General features: G+C 46.2%; 1 protein-coding gene across 1 annotated transcript; it reads right to left on the bottom strand.

Moving 5' to 3' along the window:
- Bud13 (BUD13 homolog) lies at positions 1–15,173 on the bottom strand. The gene is made up of 10 exons (XM_032909672.1): positions 14,989–15,173; positions 12,415–12,505; positions 10,783–10,867; positions 9,615–10,349; positions 7,762–7,979; positions 6,596–6,698; positions 6,036–6,174; positions 5,633–5,817; positions 5,326–5,407; positions 1–363 (listed from the first exon to the last, which is right to left on the bottom strand). Exons 1-10 carry the CDS (start codon positions 15,129–15,131, stop codon positions 270–272), a joined length of 1,875 nt encoding a protein of 624 aa, XP_032765563.1. The 5' UTR covers positions 15,132–15,173; the 3' UTR covers positions 1–269.
- Positions 15,174–15,705: the final 532 nt, after the last annotated feature.

Raw genomic sequence — 15,705 nt, 5'->3', positions numbered from 1 at the left:
AATGATTACAAAAAATAAATATGTGTTTATTTTTAAGAAAAAGAAAAGCACTGGCCAAGAACAAACACTGGGATAAAGAAGTCACCGTGTCCTGCCAAAACAACAGACACACAGGACACGGCCGAGATTAGGTGTCTAGTCCAAAGGTCAGAGTGACAGCAAGTTGCTGTCCGTGTCTCCTAGCAAGACTCCATTAGAGCTGGGTGCGAGGTGCTGCTACCAGCACCTCAGCATCGCACGGCCTCAGGAGGTCCCACGGCCTCAGGAGGTCACATGTCCTCAACACTCCACTTGTAGGCAAGCTCCTCCACAGCTTTCTTGCTGGCAAGCCTGGCAAAGCGCTTCTGTTCAAAGCCATTGGATCTGCAATCAAAAGAAAAATTCTAGTCAGCCAAAACTCTCAACGTTCATTTTAAAAGTGGAGAGGAGACAGGCAGTGGTTGCACACGCCTTTGATCCCAGCACTCAGGAGGCTGAGGCAGGCAGATTTGAGTTTGAAGCAAGCCTGGACTACAGAGAGTTCCAGAACTGCCAGAGCTACACAGAGAAACTCTGTCTCAAATAAACAAACAAAAAGAAAGGAAAAACTATTCATGGGAAAATATTTAAACCATATGCTAAAAAGCCAAAGCAACAATACACACAAATTAGCCCTCTTTCTCAGTCCTGGCTCAGGCTTATTAGACAACTATCAGACTCTTGGACAACTACTTCAAACCTTCACACTCTCTACAGAGACTCAACACAGCTTGGCCTTAAACTCCAGATACTCCAAAGGAAGGAAGATCACAAATTCAAGGCCTGCATGGCTACAGAGTTAGCTCCTGGTTAACCTGGACAACTTCATGAAGCCCTGCCTCAGAATAAATAGTAAAGAAGGCTGGGGTGTAACTCAGTGGTAGAGACAGAGCCATAGCTCAATACACCGCACAAAAACAAAGCACAACTCACTCGCGGCCGACACCGACAGGCACCACAATTTAACCACTGCTTACATACGTACCGGGTTCTCACTGGACATTAGGTGCTATGGAAGGATCAGGGCAGGAAAATGAATGACACAGCCCCTGTCCTGACAAACTCAGACAAGTGACACAGACAGTTAAACAAGTAACTAATAAGCAAAAGCCAGGGCTGAAGAAAAGGATCAGGCATTAAAAGCATTTGCTGCTCTTGCAAAACCAAACTTTTATCCCCATCATTATTGCATGGGCTCACAATCATCTTTAACTCCAGCTCCAGGGGATCCAAGACCCACTTCTGGATTACAGACTCTGACACACAGGTGTACACACACACACACACACACACACACACACACACACACACACACACACACACACAAGATTGCAGAGATGGCTCAGTGATTAAGAACACTGGGGTTCCTCTAGAGAACCCCTATGTCAGCTCACTACCATCTGCAACTCTAGTCCCAGGAACCCAAAACTGCTCTGCCCTGGGGGTGGTGCTCAGACATACAGCTAAAACACCCACAAAAACAAACAAAAAATTAAAGTTAAATTAAAAACTGAAACAAATAAAAGGAAAAACTGTGTTAGGAATGTGTGTGGGATATCAAAGAAAACAGAATGAGCTCATGGGAGTTGGGGTGGGGATAGTGGACGGTAAAAGGATTGGGAAGGACTGAGCGAGGGCCTTTGTGGGAGTGGCCCACAAGCTATGCGTGAAAATAACAAGAGCCCTGGTCTGCAAGGGGTAAGGGGTGGGGGGTTTCTTTGGTGTGGCCAGAGCCCACATTGTGACAAAGGGTGTGGCCATGAGTCAACACTGCAAAGACAGGCAGAAGCCAAATCCCAGTGAGTTTAAGACATCATAAAAACAGACAAATACAGATTTCGCCCAGGGAATATGGACTTAAAGCTCCTTTCAGAGACATGTCTAGAGAAGTGCAGTAAGAAAGGCAGCACAGCAGCCTGTGAGACAGATGAATGCAGGCAACGATCAGACAGTGATGCCAGGCAGGGATGCAACAGGGGCCACCTGAGGGAAGAACAGTAGGACTGGGTAACTGAGGGGTCAGTGTGCCTCAGGGTGAGCAGTCTGAGAGACCAGATGAATGACAATGACACCTCCCAGGCAGGGATGCTCTGCATGTGTGAACTGCACAGAGGATGGACTACAGAGCTGAACTACACAGGCAATGGCTGAAGACCGGGTTCGGAAAGAGGCAACCAGAAGAAGCAGGAGTGAGAGCAGTGAGGGTTCCAGAAGGAGAACTGAAAAACACTGCAGGGTAACAGAGGAAGGCATTCACAGGGGCCAAGACAGAACAAAGAACAGGAACGGGTCATTATGGAAGCCAATTCTGGGTGAGGTTCAAGTAAATGGTGAGCAGACCACAAACTTCAAATTCCTTCCCCACCTCACACTTTTCTCTCTCTGAATTGCCACTCCTTCCTTTTTTATTATTTATCATTTTATTCATTTATTTTCCTGTGAGACAAAACATTGTGCACATATAAATGTTGTGTTTATGTATATAGATGAGAAACCTGGTGAATGATATAGTACTCATTTCAAGAATACTAAAAATGTAAATGTACTCAGATGATGTACTCAGATGATGGATAATTATTAAAGTTAAAAACAAAAATGAAACACCAAAAAAAATACAAAGCTAGGTCAGATAGAGTTCTACATTTGGAGCCAAAGAAATGAACCGCGCAGCAGGCACTCTGCTGGCAGGCACTGCTCTGACCAGATCTACCTGTGGCTACAGAGCAAGTGGGAGTTCAGGAAAACCCTGCTGGCAGGGATTCTGCAGGGTGACCAGCAAGCACAGCGGCCAGCAACAGCAGTCCCTCCAAGGCTTTGACCTCAGGAAGAGCTGGAGTCAGATCCAGAAGCAGCCTGAGGGACAGAGGACTATGCCTGAGGCTGGGTAGTGGGAAGTGGATTCTGACCCTCAAGTAGCAACTATAAAACCTGGACAAAATAAATAGTGGTTTAAGGCATGGGTGAGTGCTAAAGCAGGAAAAAATCCAATAGGAGTGGGTTTGCCAGAGGGTAAGTTCTCAGTCCACACAGCTCAAGTAGACCACAGGCAGAACCATGGGCTGACTGGGTTGAGGTGTTAGTGGCAGTGGAAGAGTGGCTACAAAATTAAGTTCTGGGAGAGAGGTACTGCAAAGGGGAGAAACCCTGGTTATCTAAAGCAACGTCACCCCAAGCTTTGGTGACTCACTATGCATGCCCAGAGGACCACTACCAGCCCTGTTAGAGTGCAGCAGCCAGAGCAAGACCTAAGCCGAGATGTTAGCTGCTGCCCACTGCAAGGGAGACAGGGGTTCGAGGTAGGGTAAAATTCTACAGACAAAAACCAACAGAGAAATGCAGCAGGACCCAAAATTCCACTGTGTATCTCTCACAAATAAAAGAGCTAATAAATAAACCACAGGAAAATAACGTGTACTCAAAAACAGTTAGCTAGCTACAGTGTCACCCACATATAATTTCAATAGTCAGGAGGCTATGGCAGGAGGGTCTGAGTTGAAGGTCAGTTTGGGCTACATTGCCAGCTCTAAACCAGATTGGCCTACAGAGACCCTGTCCCAAAAAGGGAGGGGAGGCAGGAGACAGGTTATCAACAGAAAGCAATTCTATGGTGAACAGAATTTGCAATCAGCAGGCAAAATTTCAAAACACCATTTACAAATATTTTCCAAAAAGAAAAAACTGTCTCCAAGTGGGTGAGCAGATGGGAAATCTCAACGGAGACCTGAAAGCCATCAAATGGGAATTCTGGACTCAGAGCAGCTGGAGCGTCGTCCTAGCAACTGACAGAATACAACTGAGATATCAGGACAGTTCTGTAAACTCGAGCCACCTTGGCCTAACTGATCTTAGAAAGCACCACCATCCCACGTCATTGCTGAGTGTACACTAAGGGCGTCAGTCACGAGGCAGGGTCAGAAGCATGTGAAAATAATCTGGGGGTTGGGGATTTAGCTCAGTGGTAGAGCGCTTGCCTAGGAAGCGCAAGGCCCTGGGTTCGGTCCCCAGCTCTGGAAAAAAAAGAACCAAAAAAAAAAAAAAAAAAAAAAATAATCTGAACAAGCCCAGCATGTATCTCAGAGAACCTTCTCAACATACCAAGTGATTTTCTGATGCTGTAGAATTAAAAACGTCAACATCTGGGAGGTCTGTAAAACTCAGCAAACCTTCATGCTACATGACCAATATATGACTCATAGTGTGCACCGGTAAAAGACGTAAAGTATAAAAAGACCATGACTGGAAAGGTGGCTCAGGAGCTGCTCTTCCAGAGGACCTGGGTTCAATTTCTAGCACCTAACTGTAATTCTGGTCTCAAAAGATCTGACACACCCTTCAGGCTGCCAAGATTACTTCCTGCACAGATTTACATGCAGGCAAAAACACCCATATGTAAAAAATAAAATTAAAGAAGGAAAAAAAAAGGACCATGAATTATGTAGGCGTGGTGGCACATGCCTTTAATCCCAGAACTTGGTAGGTAGATCTACAAGTCCCAGGCCAGCCTGCCTATTCAGAGTTCCAGGTGAGCCAGGACTATGCAGAGACCCTGTCTCAAAGAAAAAAAAAGCCTCAAAAGTTTCAATAGTTCCTTCCATGGCTTCAGACCCACACAGCAGCCTTGAAGGAGACAGCTTTTCTGTGTGCCACACCTTCCTCTTCTGCTACTGACATGGCAGGTTGGGTTCTTCTCCTGCATTTCAGAGAAACACTGCCCAATAGTCAAATTCAGAACACAGCTGTCTACTATTAGTCTAGTCATTAATGATAGTTAAAAAAAGCTAAACCAATTATTTTGGTTTCTTTTTTAAATAATTACTTTTCCTTAAAAGTAATAGTAATTATATTAGCATATAATTAAAACATCGTTTAATTTTTCATATAATAACTCTAAGTGTATAATAAACATAAGCGAGGCTTCCTGGGGTCTCCAAGTTTTATAGAGGTACACACACTCAGTGTGTCTGGGTGCCAGGTACTCATCCTGAGCTCTTTCAGCACATGGAAAGGAAACGAGAAATCCAGGCCTTGGGAACTTAGAGCTCAGGAACTGAAGCACACATTGCACACTACTCCCTGTGACTGAGAGAGAGGACACATGGAGAGGGATCTCAGACAATGGACAAAGCCTACTGTGGTTCCCATGCTGTATTTCCAGTACCTATGAGGTCAGCCTGGCTATGTAGTGAGACCCTGTATCAAGAAGAAAAAAAAACAAAAACAAAAACAAAAAAAAAAAAAAGGGAAAAGAAAACAGAAAAGGTTAAGGTTAAGCAGAAGAGAAAACAAAAATGTAGGAAATAGACCTACCTGTCCACTCCATCCCAGCGATACCCCGGCCAAATGTTGAATCTATTGGGAGGAGGAGCAGGACCATTGTAGCGAGGCCTCACTAAAGACAGGAATGGGAAAAAGGAAATTAGCTACTGACACAATTTAACTCAGAGCTAGCTGGCTAGGGAAGAAAATTCTTCATGAAAGTTCCTATTATTTTGACCCAAACTTCCCAACACTGGGGCATTACAGTAGTGTGGAGCAGCCTTCTCTGGGAAAAGCTACGCACAGCCCTCTGACAACTCTCTCAACCACCTCAGGCTCCAGCAACCCCAAGTCTCACCTTTCTTATTCTTGTTCTCCTTAGCTTTATTCTTCTTAATGAAGTTGGCCATCGGGTCCCCTTCTCTTTCTTGCTCTCTCAGCATCCGATCCAGATCTTCATCATCTATGTAGCGAGCCAGAGGTTTCTGCATCTCCTTCATTGCGTCTTCTACATTCTGTTGCTGCTGCCGGCTCTGGGCAAGCCTGGGAAAAAAAGAATCATCCTGGTTGAGAACTCTCACTCCCTCCGACACTGAGAGACCATAATGCTGCCTTGCAGAACTCCCTCTTTGTAGCAGCTCCAGAATCCCGACCATCTCAGGAGACTCTGCACCTGAGGCTCACTGTATCAGCTTCCAGAAAAGCAAGGCAACTGCTGGCTCTGGTCCTGCAGTCCAGCTTTGTGCTTAGGGGCGCCTTACCCTTTCCCCCACTGAGCATACAGCTCATCTCGCTCTGAGTCTTTCTCTGCTTTTCTCCTCTGTTCCAAGCGCTCCAGCTTCAAATTCCTCTTCCGACCAGACTTGTCTCGAAATACAGTTTCAGTGAATTCAAACTGAGCTATGAAAGAGAAAGTCACGGGTTGGGGATTTAGCTCAGTGGTAGAGCGCTTGCCTAGCAAGTGCAAGGCCCTAGGTTCGGTGGCCAGCTCCGAAAAAAAGAAAAAAAAGAAAGAGAAAATCCCACTTTAAAGATAAACACCAGGTATCGCAATCAGAGATACATTCTAGCACTAGAAACCAACTGCTTGAGGTCTTTTGCTGGAAGAACTTTGCAGACAGACTATAGTGGCTCCTACCAACATTAACATATTAGGAAGGAAAGAAGTGCTTAGACTACTGAGGTTAAAGTACTACACACAAGCAGGGCAGAGACATAGAAACAAGGACGTTTCAGCTAGCAAATACAACCAGACACATTAAAAACAGAGAAAAGAGAGCTACATGAGCCGAAAGTGGCCCATGCACGCTCACAATGGTACCTCCGAGGTCGGTGGCATCTTGGTCCTGTTTCTTGAGCTCCTGATGCTCCCGCTGAACATTGGTGACCAACCCAGTTTTTGCTCCGGAATACATGTGTGGAGCCTGTGCAAGAGGAAGACATGTATGCAGTCTATGCAAGAGGAAGACATGTATGCAGTCTGTGCAAGAGGAAGACATGTATGCAGTCTGTGCAAGAGGAAGACATGTATGCAGTCTGTGCAAGAGGAAGACATGTATGCAGTCTGTGCAAGATAAGAGGCGACAGCAACACCAGTGGGCCAGGAGGCAAACAGCGGCCCATGTGCCTGGCTGTCAGCTATAACCAAACCAAAACCTCTAGTTTCATATTCTCATTAATTGACCACAGAGCTCACGACAAAGAGTGGGAAACATCTAATCTCACAGAACACTTTATGGTATCAAATTTTAAAGAAAACAAAAACACAAACATCGGGCACATTGAAGGAGCTAAAAATTTGTATGACTTTTCTCTTTTTTTAAGATAGAGTCCCCTACAGCACAGTTATGCACATTTTAAAACACAGAAAGTTGAGATTTAGAGGAACAGAGTTTCTTGCCCGATCTCACAGATACTACGTAGCAGAGTAGACCTTAAAGCTATGGTTGGTTTCACTGGGTCCTGCACTAACTGCACTCTATAATCTGTAAGGCTCAATTTGCTAATAGGAAAACAGGTGGTGCCAGCCTGTGTATCACCAGGTGGGAAGAGGATGTGTCAAGTTCAAGGCCAGCCTTGGAGAGCACTCAAAACAACAAAGACAAGACACTGAGACTTCCTGGAGACACTAAGATGGGACTGGAACATTGTGGGCGATGAGAGGCAGGGGTCTCCTGGGAAATCTGGTCCAGTTGCGCACTCCTGATCCAAAACCAGAAATGCAACAGTCCAAAATCAACATTTTGAGCACCATTTGGGTGCAGTAACTGCACAGCCTTCAAACCTCCAACATTCTGGATCCCCAAGCCTCTGCTCCAGCCCAGCTAAGACCAGTTATACCCATGTCACCTTCAGAGAAAGTTCCAGGAATGCTTCTAACTCCAAGTTCCTGTACCACTTTTCTCGTTCTCTGTGGAACCTCTGCAGTGTCTGGAAAGCTGGAAGGGAGAAGTCACTGTGACAAAGACACGACTCCTAGAAACTCACCTTCTTCCCAGAACGGGGACTCCTTCGAGGTGGAGAGAGGTCAGAGTCGGAAGATTTGGTCCTCTGTCTTCTCCGTGGTGGAGAGAGGTCAGAGTCAGAGCTTTGGCGTCTTGGTCTATTCCGTGGTGGTGACAGATCTGAATCAGAATCCTGGTGCCCTGACTTACTGTTTTTCCGTGGAGGAGAAAGATCTGAATCAGATGCTTTTTGGCAGACACCTAGGTAGAAAAGACCAAAGAATGACTATGATGTTTCCTAGGTCAAAAGCATCTATGAAATCTCCTGAGTCTAAGAGAATCCAGGGATTAAAGAATGAATTAAGGATGGGGATGAATCAGTAGTGAAGTGGCTGCCTACCTAGTGTGTCAGATCTGGTTCTGGTCCCCAGCACAGGAGAGGGAGGATAAACTAATCTCCCTATAAGAATGTTTAAGAGAACTTACCGAGCTGGGGTACAGTCTATTTAGCTATCCTATAAAAAAAAAAAAAATGACTAACCAAAACACGGGCACAAGTGACACAGAGAAGAACAAAGGCAGGGTCTTTGTTTCTTGGCCACCAGTGTCTGGACACTTTGAAAAGTAGATGAGATCTCAGGCACTGGTCTATGCCATCTTCTCTCCACTGCCACCTTCTCCAGAACTGGCAGAGGAGCTGAGTGTCCTCTTTAGTGTGGCAGAGTCAGAAAGACCTGGAGTATATGCCGATGTCCCCAGACTCAAGAATAACAAAGTAATTTCACTTTAAAATTAAAACTGTAGCTAGAACAAATGATGAAGTAAAAAACCTTTCCTGAATGGGCCTGTTCTAGATGACAGTGTCACCGGTCACTGCCTGAAAAGCCTCCCTGTAGAGGGTACCAGGTTGTAGCAACAGCCACACATTCTGACCTAGTAAATAACTGCTCAGCTTCCCAGGAACCATCGTTAAATCTCCAGGAGATCTAAGATAAAAAAACAGTCCAGGGCTGGAGAGATGGCTCAGTGGTTAAGAGCACCGACTGCTCTTCCAGAGGTCCTGAGTTCAATTCCCAGCAGCCACATGGTGGCTCACAACCATCTGTAATGAGATCTGATGCCCTCTTCTGGTGTGTCTGAAGAGACCAATAGTGTACTCATAATGTGTGTGTGTGTGTGTGTGTGTGTGTGTGTGTGTGTGTGTGTGTGTGTGTGTGTAATAAATCTAAAGAAAGGAAGAAAGGAAGGAAGGAAGAAAAGGAAGGAAGGAAGGAAGGAAGGGAGAGGGAGGGAGGGAGGGAGGGAGGAAGAGAGAGAAAGAATTCACTTTTGTGCCATCAGTACAGGATGGCTGACAAATATCCTAAGAGCAAACCCAGGGAAAACTGTTAAGTGGAGAGAGCAGGCAAGACTACACAGGCAACAGACATGTTCTGCACAGCCAGGCACAACTACACCCAACCTGCATGCCAAAGGCCACCCAGGGACACTGGCTACAACACTAGCAGTGCGGTTGTCTAACGGACACATTTTGTGACACTTTTGTGTCTATATATTTCTGTACATAAGTGTATTTGTATTTATTATTATTGTATGTGCACATGTGTGTATATGAGTGCAGGCGTCCACATGTGAAAGTCAGGACAACTTTCAGAAGTCAGTTTTCCCCTTTTACTGCACTGGTGAAGACAATGCTTTATCCCTGAGCCTCTGAGCCCACCCCATCTGTACCTTGTTATGGGCAGGGTGAGTGAGCAAAAGGACACAAAACTTTCCCCAAAACCCTTTTATTTTTCAACTCTTAGTATAGTCTCTCATTTTTCAGGACTTTTCAAAAGAAACCTGTCCGGACCCTCACAGGGACAAAGCTGCTCTCACACACAGTGTTGCACTCACCTTTAGAGTCGAGCTGCTTCTTGGCTCCGAAATGGGCCTTTGCTTGCCGTTTCCGTGGAGGAGAAAGGTCAGAGTCATGCTCGTACTTGCTGTTCATGGAGAGTGATGGGTGTGGGGGTCCTAGCCCACTCTGGGATACTGTCTTGCTAGAGGGTCTTTCTGCAGCTTTGCTACTCTTGGCTTTAGGCAGTTCCAAATCAGGGGAATCGTGACGGGCCCTCCTGTGGTGCTGTGCACCGGAAGAGTCAAGAGTCCTTCTATGCTGGGCTGCAGCAGGGGAGTGGTTATGGGCCTGTCTTGGGGATGAGGTGCCTGAGGAACCATGATGGCCTCTCTTAGGAGATACAGCTGAAGAATTACAATGAGACCTCCTGGGGGGAGAAGCATCTGAGTCATGGCGGACCCTCCTTGGGGGAGAAGGATCCAGGGTGTCATGGCGGACCCTCCTTGGGGGAGAAGGATCCGGGGTATCATGGCGGACCCTCCTGGGAGGAGATGGATCCGGGCTGTCATGGCGGACCCTCCTTGGGGGAGATGGATCTAGGGTGTCATGGCGGACCCTCCTTGTGGGAGATGGATCCGGGGTGTCATGGCAGACCTTCCTTGGGGGAGATGGCTCCGGGGTGCCATGACGGACCCTCCTGGGAGGAGATGCATCTGGGGTATCATGACGGGCCTTCCTGGGAGGAGATGGATCTTGGTCATCATTATGAAAATGTCCATCTTCACTGTGGCCTAAACACAAAAGCAAATGGTAAGATTCCCACAATGTGCTCTGGCCTAATGGCACAAAGGGTAACAAACCCCACTTACAAGACAATTCTTTCGTCACCTATGTATGAGAAATGAGCAGGCACCAGGAATGTTCTGTAGTTAAACAGATCTCAGTAAGTAAGATCCAGTCACAGCAGCCTGGGCTACACTGAGACTTTGTCTCAGAGGCTTAAAATACAAGAAAGGAAAACACAGGGGGGATGGAGGAGGAGATGGGAGAGCCTTGTTTATGAAAAGTCAGGAGAACAGAGAAACAGTCACAAAATAAATGGACAAAACTGTGGGCCCTGACCATGTGACCACGCCCTTCTGAAGTCCTGACATCTTTTTCCCACCATGTTTTTCATAGTCACTGGAAGTGAGACGTGCAGTTGTATTTGCTGCTAACACTCACCTCCCAGAAGCTTCCACTTGGTACTGGAGCGGAAGGCCTCCATCTGCTTTACCTCTTCTGGACGCTCATCCACAAACTCGGCCACCTGCAGGAGTAGGGACACTACAGTAAGGAAAAACCACAGAATCCAGCCAAGGAGTACTCATCCCAAGAGCCTGGAGCCGTAGCTGTTCTGGCTCCTAACCTAACACACCCAGTGCCCACACACCAGTGTGGCTGTAAGGAAACGTGCAGTGGTCCTCAGTAATTCTTGTCCCATATACATCTCAATGTCACTGTGATAATTGACGGAGACCTTTCTCTGACTAGTCAGTCTCTCTCCAAAGATAAATTCCTTTCATTACAAACCTTTCTAGTAACATGCTGGCATACAACTGCCATTTGTAAGCAAAAAGCTCCATTCCTTTACATTTTTATTATTTCATGTTGTTTGAGCACAGCCTTCCTAACGTGCCTATCACCAATCAAAGCTTATGACCCATTTGAAACCTTTCCTGTGAGCAGGCACAATGATAGGTCATACACCAAATTACAAAGCGTTCAAGGATAGCCGCCTCCAAACTTCCTAATGTTCATTCACAGAAACGTCCCTTCAAGAGAACTCATCCTTCAAGTCAGCCCACTGTGCTTCTGAACAGTGTTAGAACATTCTTAATTTACATCTACCCTCATGTAAGCTCTTTCCCTCCACCCTTACTCTGACCTCTCATCTCTTTCTACAGAAGAAACCTTCAAAATGGCTAGGATAATAGGTTGCAGTCACAGAGAACAGCTGTGCAAGACACTATCTCACAATTATCTTATTCAATTCTCACCATAATCCTCCGAGGACAGACCAAGGCCATCAACCAGCAAACTGCCTCAGAGAAGTTAATGGCATTCAACATCACAGGCTAGCTCATTCCTCATGTAAGCTTCAGCTCTCTCTGGGCACTGAGGGCTTCCCGAAACACAGATGAGCTGAGATCTGGGTCATAGCTCTGTCACTTGTGTGTCCTGTGGCAAGTATCTCGAGTCTCAATGCCCTTATTTCTAAAAGCAGGACTCAGAGGACTGCGCTGACAACCGAGTGAGACCCTCTATGCTTATTTAGCATGGCTGGTGTTCAATCACTAGGTCTATCAGTCATTCTTCTTTTTTTTTTTTTAAAGATTTATTAATTTATTATATATAAGTACACTGTAGCTGTCTTCAGATACACCAGAAGAGGGCATCAGATCTCTTTATAGATGGTTGTGAGCCACCATGTGGTTGCTGGGAATTGAACTCAGGACCTCTGGAAGAGTAGTCGGGTGCTCTTAACCGCTGAGCCATCTCTCCAGCCCCTCTATCAGTCATTCTTACATGCAGAGAATTGTCTGCTTCTCCTTGTGATCACATTGACTGACTTCCACTACCCACCGTAAGAATATCATACCAAAAAAATAAAATTCAAAACCACATACTGCTGAAAATGTATCATGTTCACAACACTGCATAGTCAAAACAGTAAGTTGGGACCACTTGTATAAGCACCATAGAAGGAAAACAGTGCCAAGCAGCTCTAAGTGTCACCTCTTCCCTTGCTCAGCGCCTAGGCCGAGAAGCGTAGATCATTTCAAGTCCTGACAAGAGTCTCCACAAGATACATACCACAGGCAAATCTCCATCCTCCTCCTCCTCCTTTTCCAGCTTAGCGGTAGAGATAGCCGCCCAGCCCACATCATCATCAACGATCCGCATTCTAGATGAGAACAATAAAAAGCTCAAAAAGGAACTCATTCTGGGACACACACCTATGCACATTTGCCTGTTGTTCTTTGACATTTAGTGTATAGTGTGTGTGTGTGTGTGATGGTGTATCCATGTGCTACTGCATGCACATGGAGGTTAGAGGACAACTTGCAGGAGTCAGTGCTCTCCCTCCACCATGTGGGTTCAGGGGATTGAATTCAGGCTGTCAGGCATGTCAGAGCCATTGTCACCAGCTTCCCACTGGCTTTTGAAGTTAAACAATGGGCTCAGTGTTTGTGTACTCCTCTCTCACTGTCCACCTTTTGGCAATATCACTCTTCACAGATGGACCCCCTTCCTTCTGCCAGACCTACTCTTCGGTTAATCATGAATCGTATTTCCTTTGGGCCCCAGCCCTGAATAACTTCCTTGGACCTATCTTTCTTGCTCACTGTCTCCTAGTCCCGGAGTAGAAATACCTCTACACACGCTTAGAATGCTTTGATTTGTGTTTATAAGCCCATATTCCCATTAACTTCTATGCTCCAACAGCCAAGGGCTAAGGCATTCTGTTATTTACTGCCTTTTTGTTGTTCCCAGACCATCTCGCTATATAGCTAGCTTTCAGCTCTGCTCCTGCCCAGCCTCCCCTGGGCTGGGATTATAGACATCTACCACCACACCCTGCTGCCTAATGCCTTTTTTTTTTTGTTCATCAAGCCCTCTTCAACATAACTGTCACAGGAGGTATTCAGCCCTCCATACCCATGGACTCTGCAACTGCAAACTTAACCAGCCACAGATTAAAAAAACGCTCAGGGGAAAAAAGAATAGCTAATGCATTAAATAGATACAGGCTTCCTTTGGTTACAGTGGCTTAAATAACGTAACTACTGGCATACCATCTAAGTTGTAGTGGGCTTTTAAGTAACCTACAGATGATTTTAAAAGGACATGAGGCATCTACAGGAACCAGTGTATCATTGTGTGAAGGCACTTAAGTCCCTGGGGACTTCAGGAACCGGTCCCTAATTACTGTAAGGTGGTGACATCCAATAAATGTGTGCGGCCCAGATGAACTGTGCTACAGAGAGGTTATTTGAAATGCCAGGCACACATGGTACAGCTCTAATCACAGCAACCATTTCAGACAAGTAGCATAGGCAAGATCACTGTGAGGACTAGGACATAAGTCTCAGAGAGATAAACTAACCCTCTTGCCCTGGACCACTCAGGCTGTAGTAACTCAGCTAGGACTCTAATTCTAATCGGTATCGCTCCAAAGTGTGAACGTTCCCCCCTGCTTGGCATTGCCCCTTCTCCCAAGGACATCAGCCACACTGAATTTAGCACCCACCTTAACTGAATATAGGCTCATCTTAACTGATAACACCACGAAGATTCCACCTATAAATAATGTCATGTTCAAGTTCTCAATGAAGATAAATTTGGGCAACAGGGGAATTATTCTACTCAGTACAACAGGTCATATGGGAATAATACTGTTAGATCACGATGCAGTCCCATAGAGAGTATGAGCCACACGTTATATTCTATCCAGTACTTTCTTTAAGCTGATAAACTCTTAGCAGACCCAAGGGGGCGGGGAAGGTGAGAATGGAATTAGCCTCCAGAGTTTTCAACTTTATATCCAAAATAGTACCTTCAGTAAGCTGCTAAAATTAGGGCTGCTGCTCTAAAGTCTACAAATACAGAAATTTCCTTTGTATGTGGGTTCATGTTGGATCTCCTATCCCAACGTTTCCAGATTCCAGTGGCCAAGTTACTACAGGGATATTTCATCTGAGCTCTGTGACAGCATAGCTCTTTCAAAACTGAAAGTATATAGTATTTAAAACAAACGTCTGCCTTATTACAATGTCCTGAAAGTTACATGGTCAAAATTTTTAGAAAGAGGCCAGTCACATGATGTGAACTGTCCCCGTGTTAGTTGTTAATGATAATAGTAGGTTTGAGTAACAGGACACGGGGTCTTTTGATTCCCAGATCAGTTCCTGGTACTTTGGAACCCCCAGAAAAATAGACTTTTGGATCTTAAAATTAAGGAAGGAAGGAAGGAAGGAAGGAAGGAAGGAAGGAAGGAAGGAAGGAGAAAAAAAGAGAAAGGAAGGAAGGAAGGGTGGAAGGGGGCGGGAGGGAGGGCGAGAAAAAGAAATAAAATAAAGAAAAAGGTTTTGAATTATCTCTGCTATTCTTGGGGCACTACTTTCAACCTGTACCCGAACGACATAAGGCTACAAATGCGGGGGTAAAGTGAGTTAAGTTCTAGCTGCCTTTAACACAAGGAGGACGCTGCTCAGAGGATGAGGTCTGAGCTGCCAGGGGCAGCCTCAGGCCCGCCTCAGGGCAGTGGAGCAGGGCCTGGGCTCCGAGCGGGGTCAGCAGCGCTCACAGCACCGCGCGGGCCAGGACGAGGAAGAGCTGCGGCCGAGGGCGCAGCCGGGCAGCGCGACACCCCACCGGTCCACTCACCCCTTGCCGCCAGCGCCTCCCGGCTTCGGCCGTTTTTTGCGCCGCTTGCGACCGGACTCTGGACCTCCTTCCAAGCCAGCATCTGTCCCAGACAAGTAACGCTTCAGATACTCAGCCTTGGAGAGCGGCGGAGCTGCCGCCATGGCAGCGGTGAGGGCGGGGCAACAGCTCGGCGTGTGGGACAAAATTCTTCAACACGAAACGGTAGAGGTGGAGCCAGCAGCGGAAGTTTTAGGACCGTGGCATTTTGAACTTCTGGGTTGTTAGGTGTGAGCTTTGGCGAGCTCACATGCATGCATCTCAAACTGGTTAGGCTTTCCTGTGACGACACATCCGTGAAACAGCCAGCAGCCCACACTGCCCCTGCTGAGAAGCCACAAGCTGATGTCACAAGATCCTGCGCTGGCGGCTTCAGAGCCAGCGTAAGGAAGAACACCTGTATGATTGTGGGAACTATCATAGCTATATCACTAGTGGCAAATTCTTGATCAATGCCTTAATAATGAATGCTGTGCCAAACGTTCCTAGTGTCCAGTTTATCTAAACCACTTTTAATGGTATAAATACCTTTTGATGGGAAGTCTGGAACAGGCTTCCAGGTACCACTTAGGGGAAGTCAAACTCCATCCCTAGTATTGTGACTATGAAAATTTGATAGGTTTTATCAAACCTGTACGTTTCTCACCTTTGGTATTCTCTCAAGAAAATGATGTAGAA

The sequence above is a fragment of the Rattus rattus genome, chromosome 8, assembly GCF_011064425.1.
Source record: "Rattus rattus isolate New Zealand chromosome 8, Rrattus_CSIRO_v1, whole genome shotgun sequence".
Lineage (NCBI taxonomy): Eukaryota > Metazoa > Chordata > Mammalia > Rodentia > Muridae > Rattus > Rattus rattus.
The sequence above is the reverse complement of the archived record's forward strand: the minus strand, read 5'-3'. Positions and strand labels throughout refer to the sequence as shown.

What these genes read in the sequence shown, in the direction of transcription:
- Bud13 (XM_032909672.1), bottom strand. Translation starts at nt 15,131, where the DNA reads ATGGCGGCAGCTCCGCCGCTCTCCAAGGCTGAGTATCTGAAGCGTTAC. An exon ending in CAAGTGGAAGCTTCTGGGAG is followed by an intron (nt 10,350 to 10,782) that starts GTGAGTGTTAGC and finishes TTTTGTGTTTAG; the next exon opens with GCCACAGTGAAGATGGACAT. An exon ending in GTCCCCGTTCTGGGAAGAAG is followed by an intron (nt 6,699 to 7,761) that starts GTGAGTTTCTAG and finishes CCTCTTGCACAG; the next exon opens with GCTCCACACATGTATTCCGG.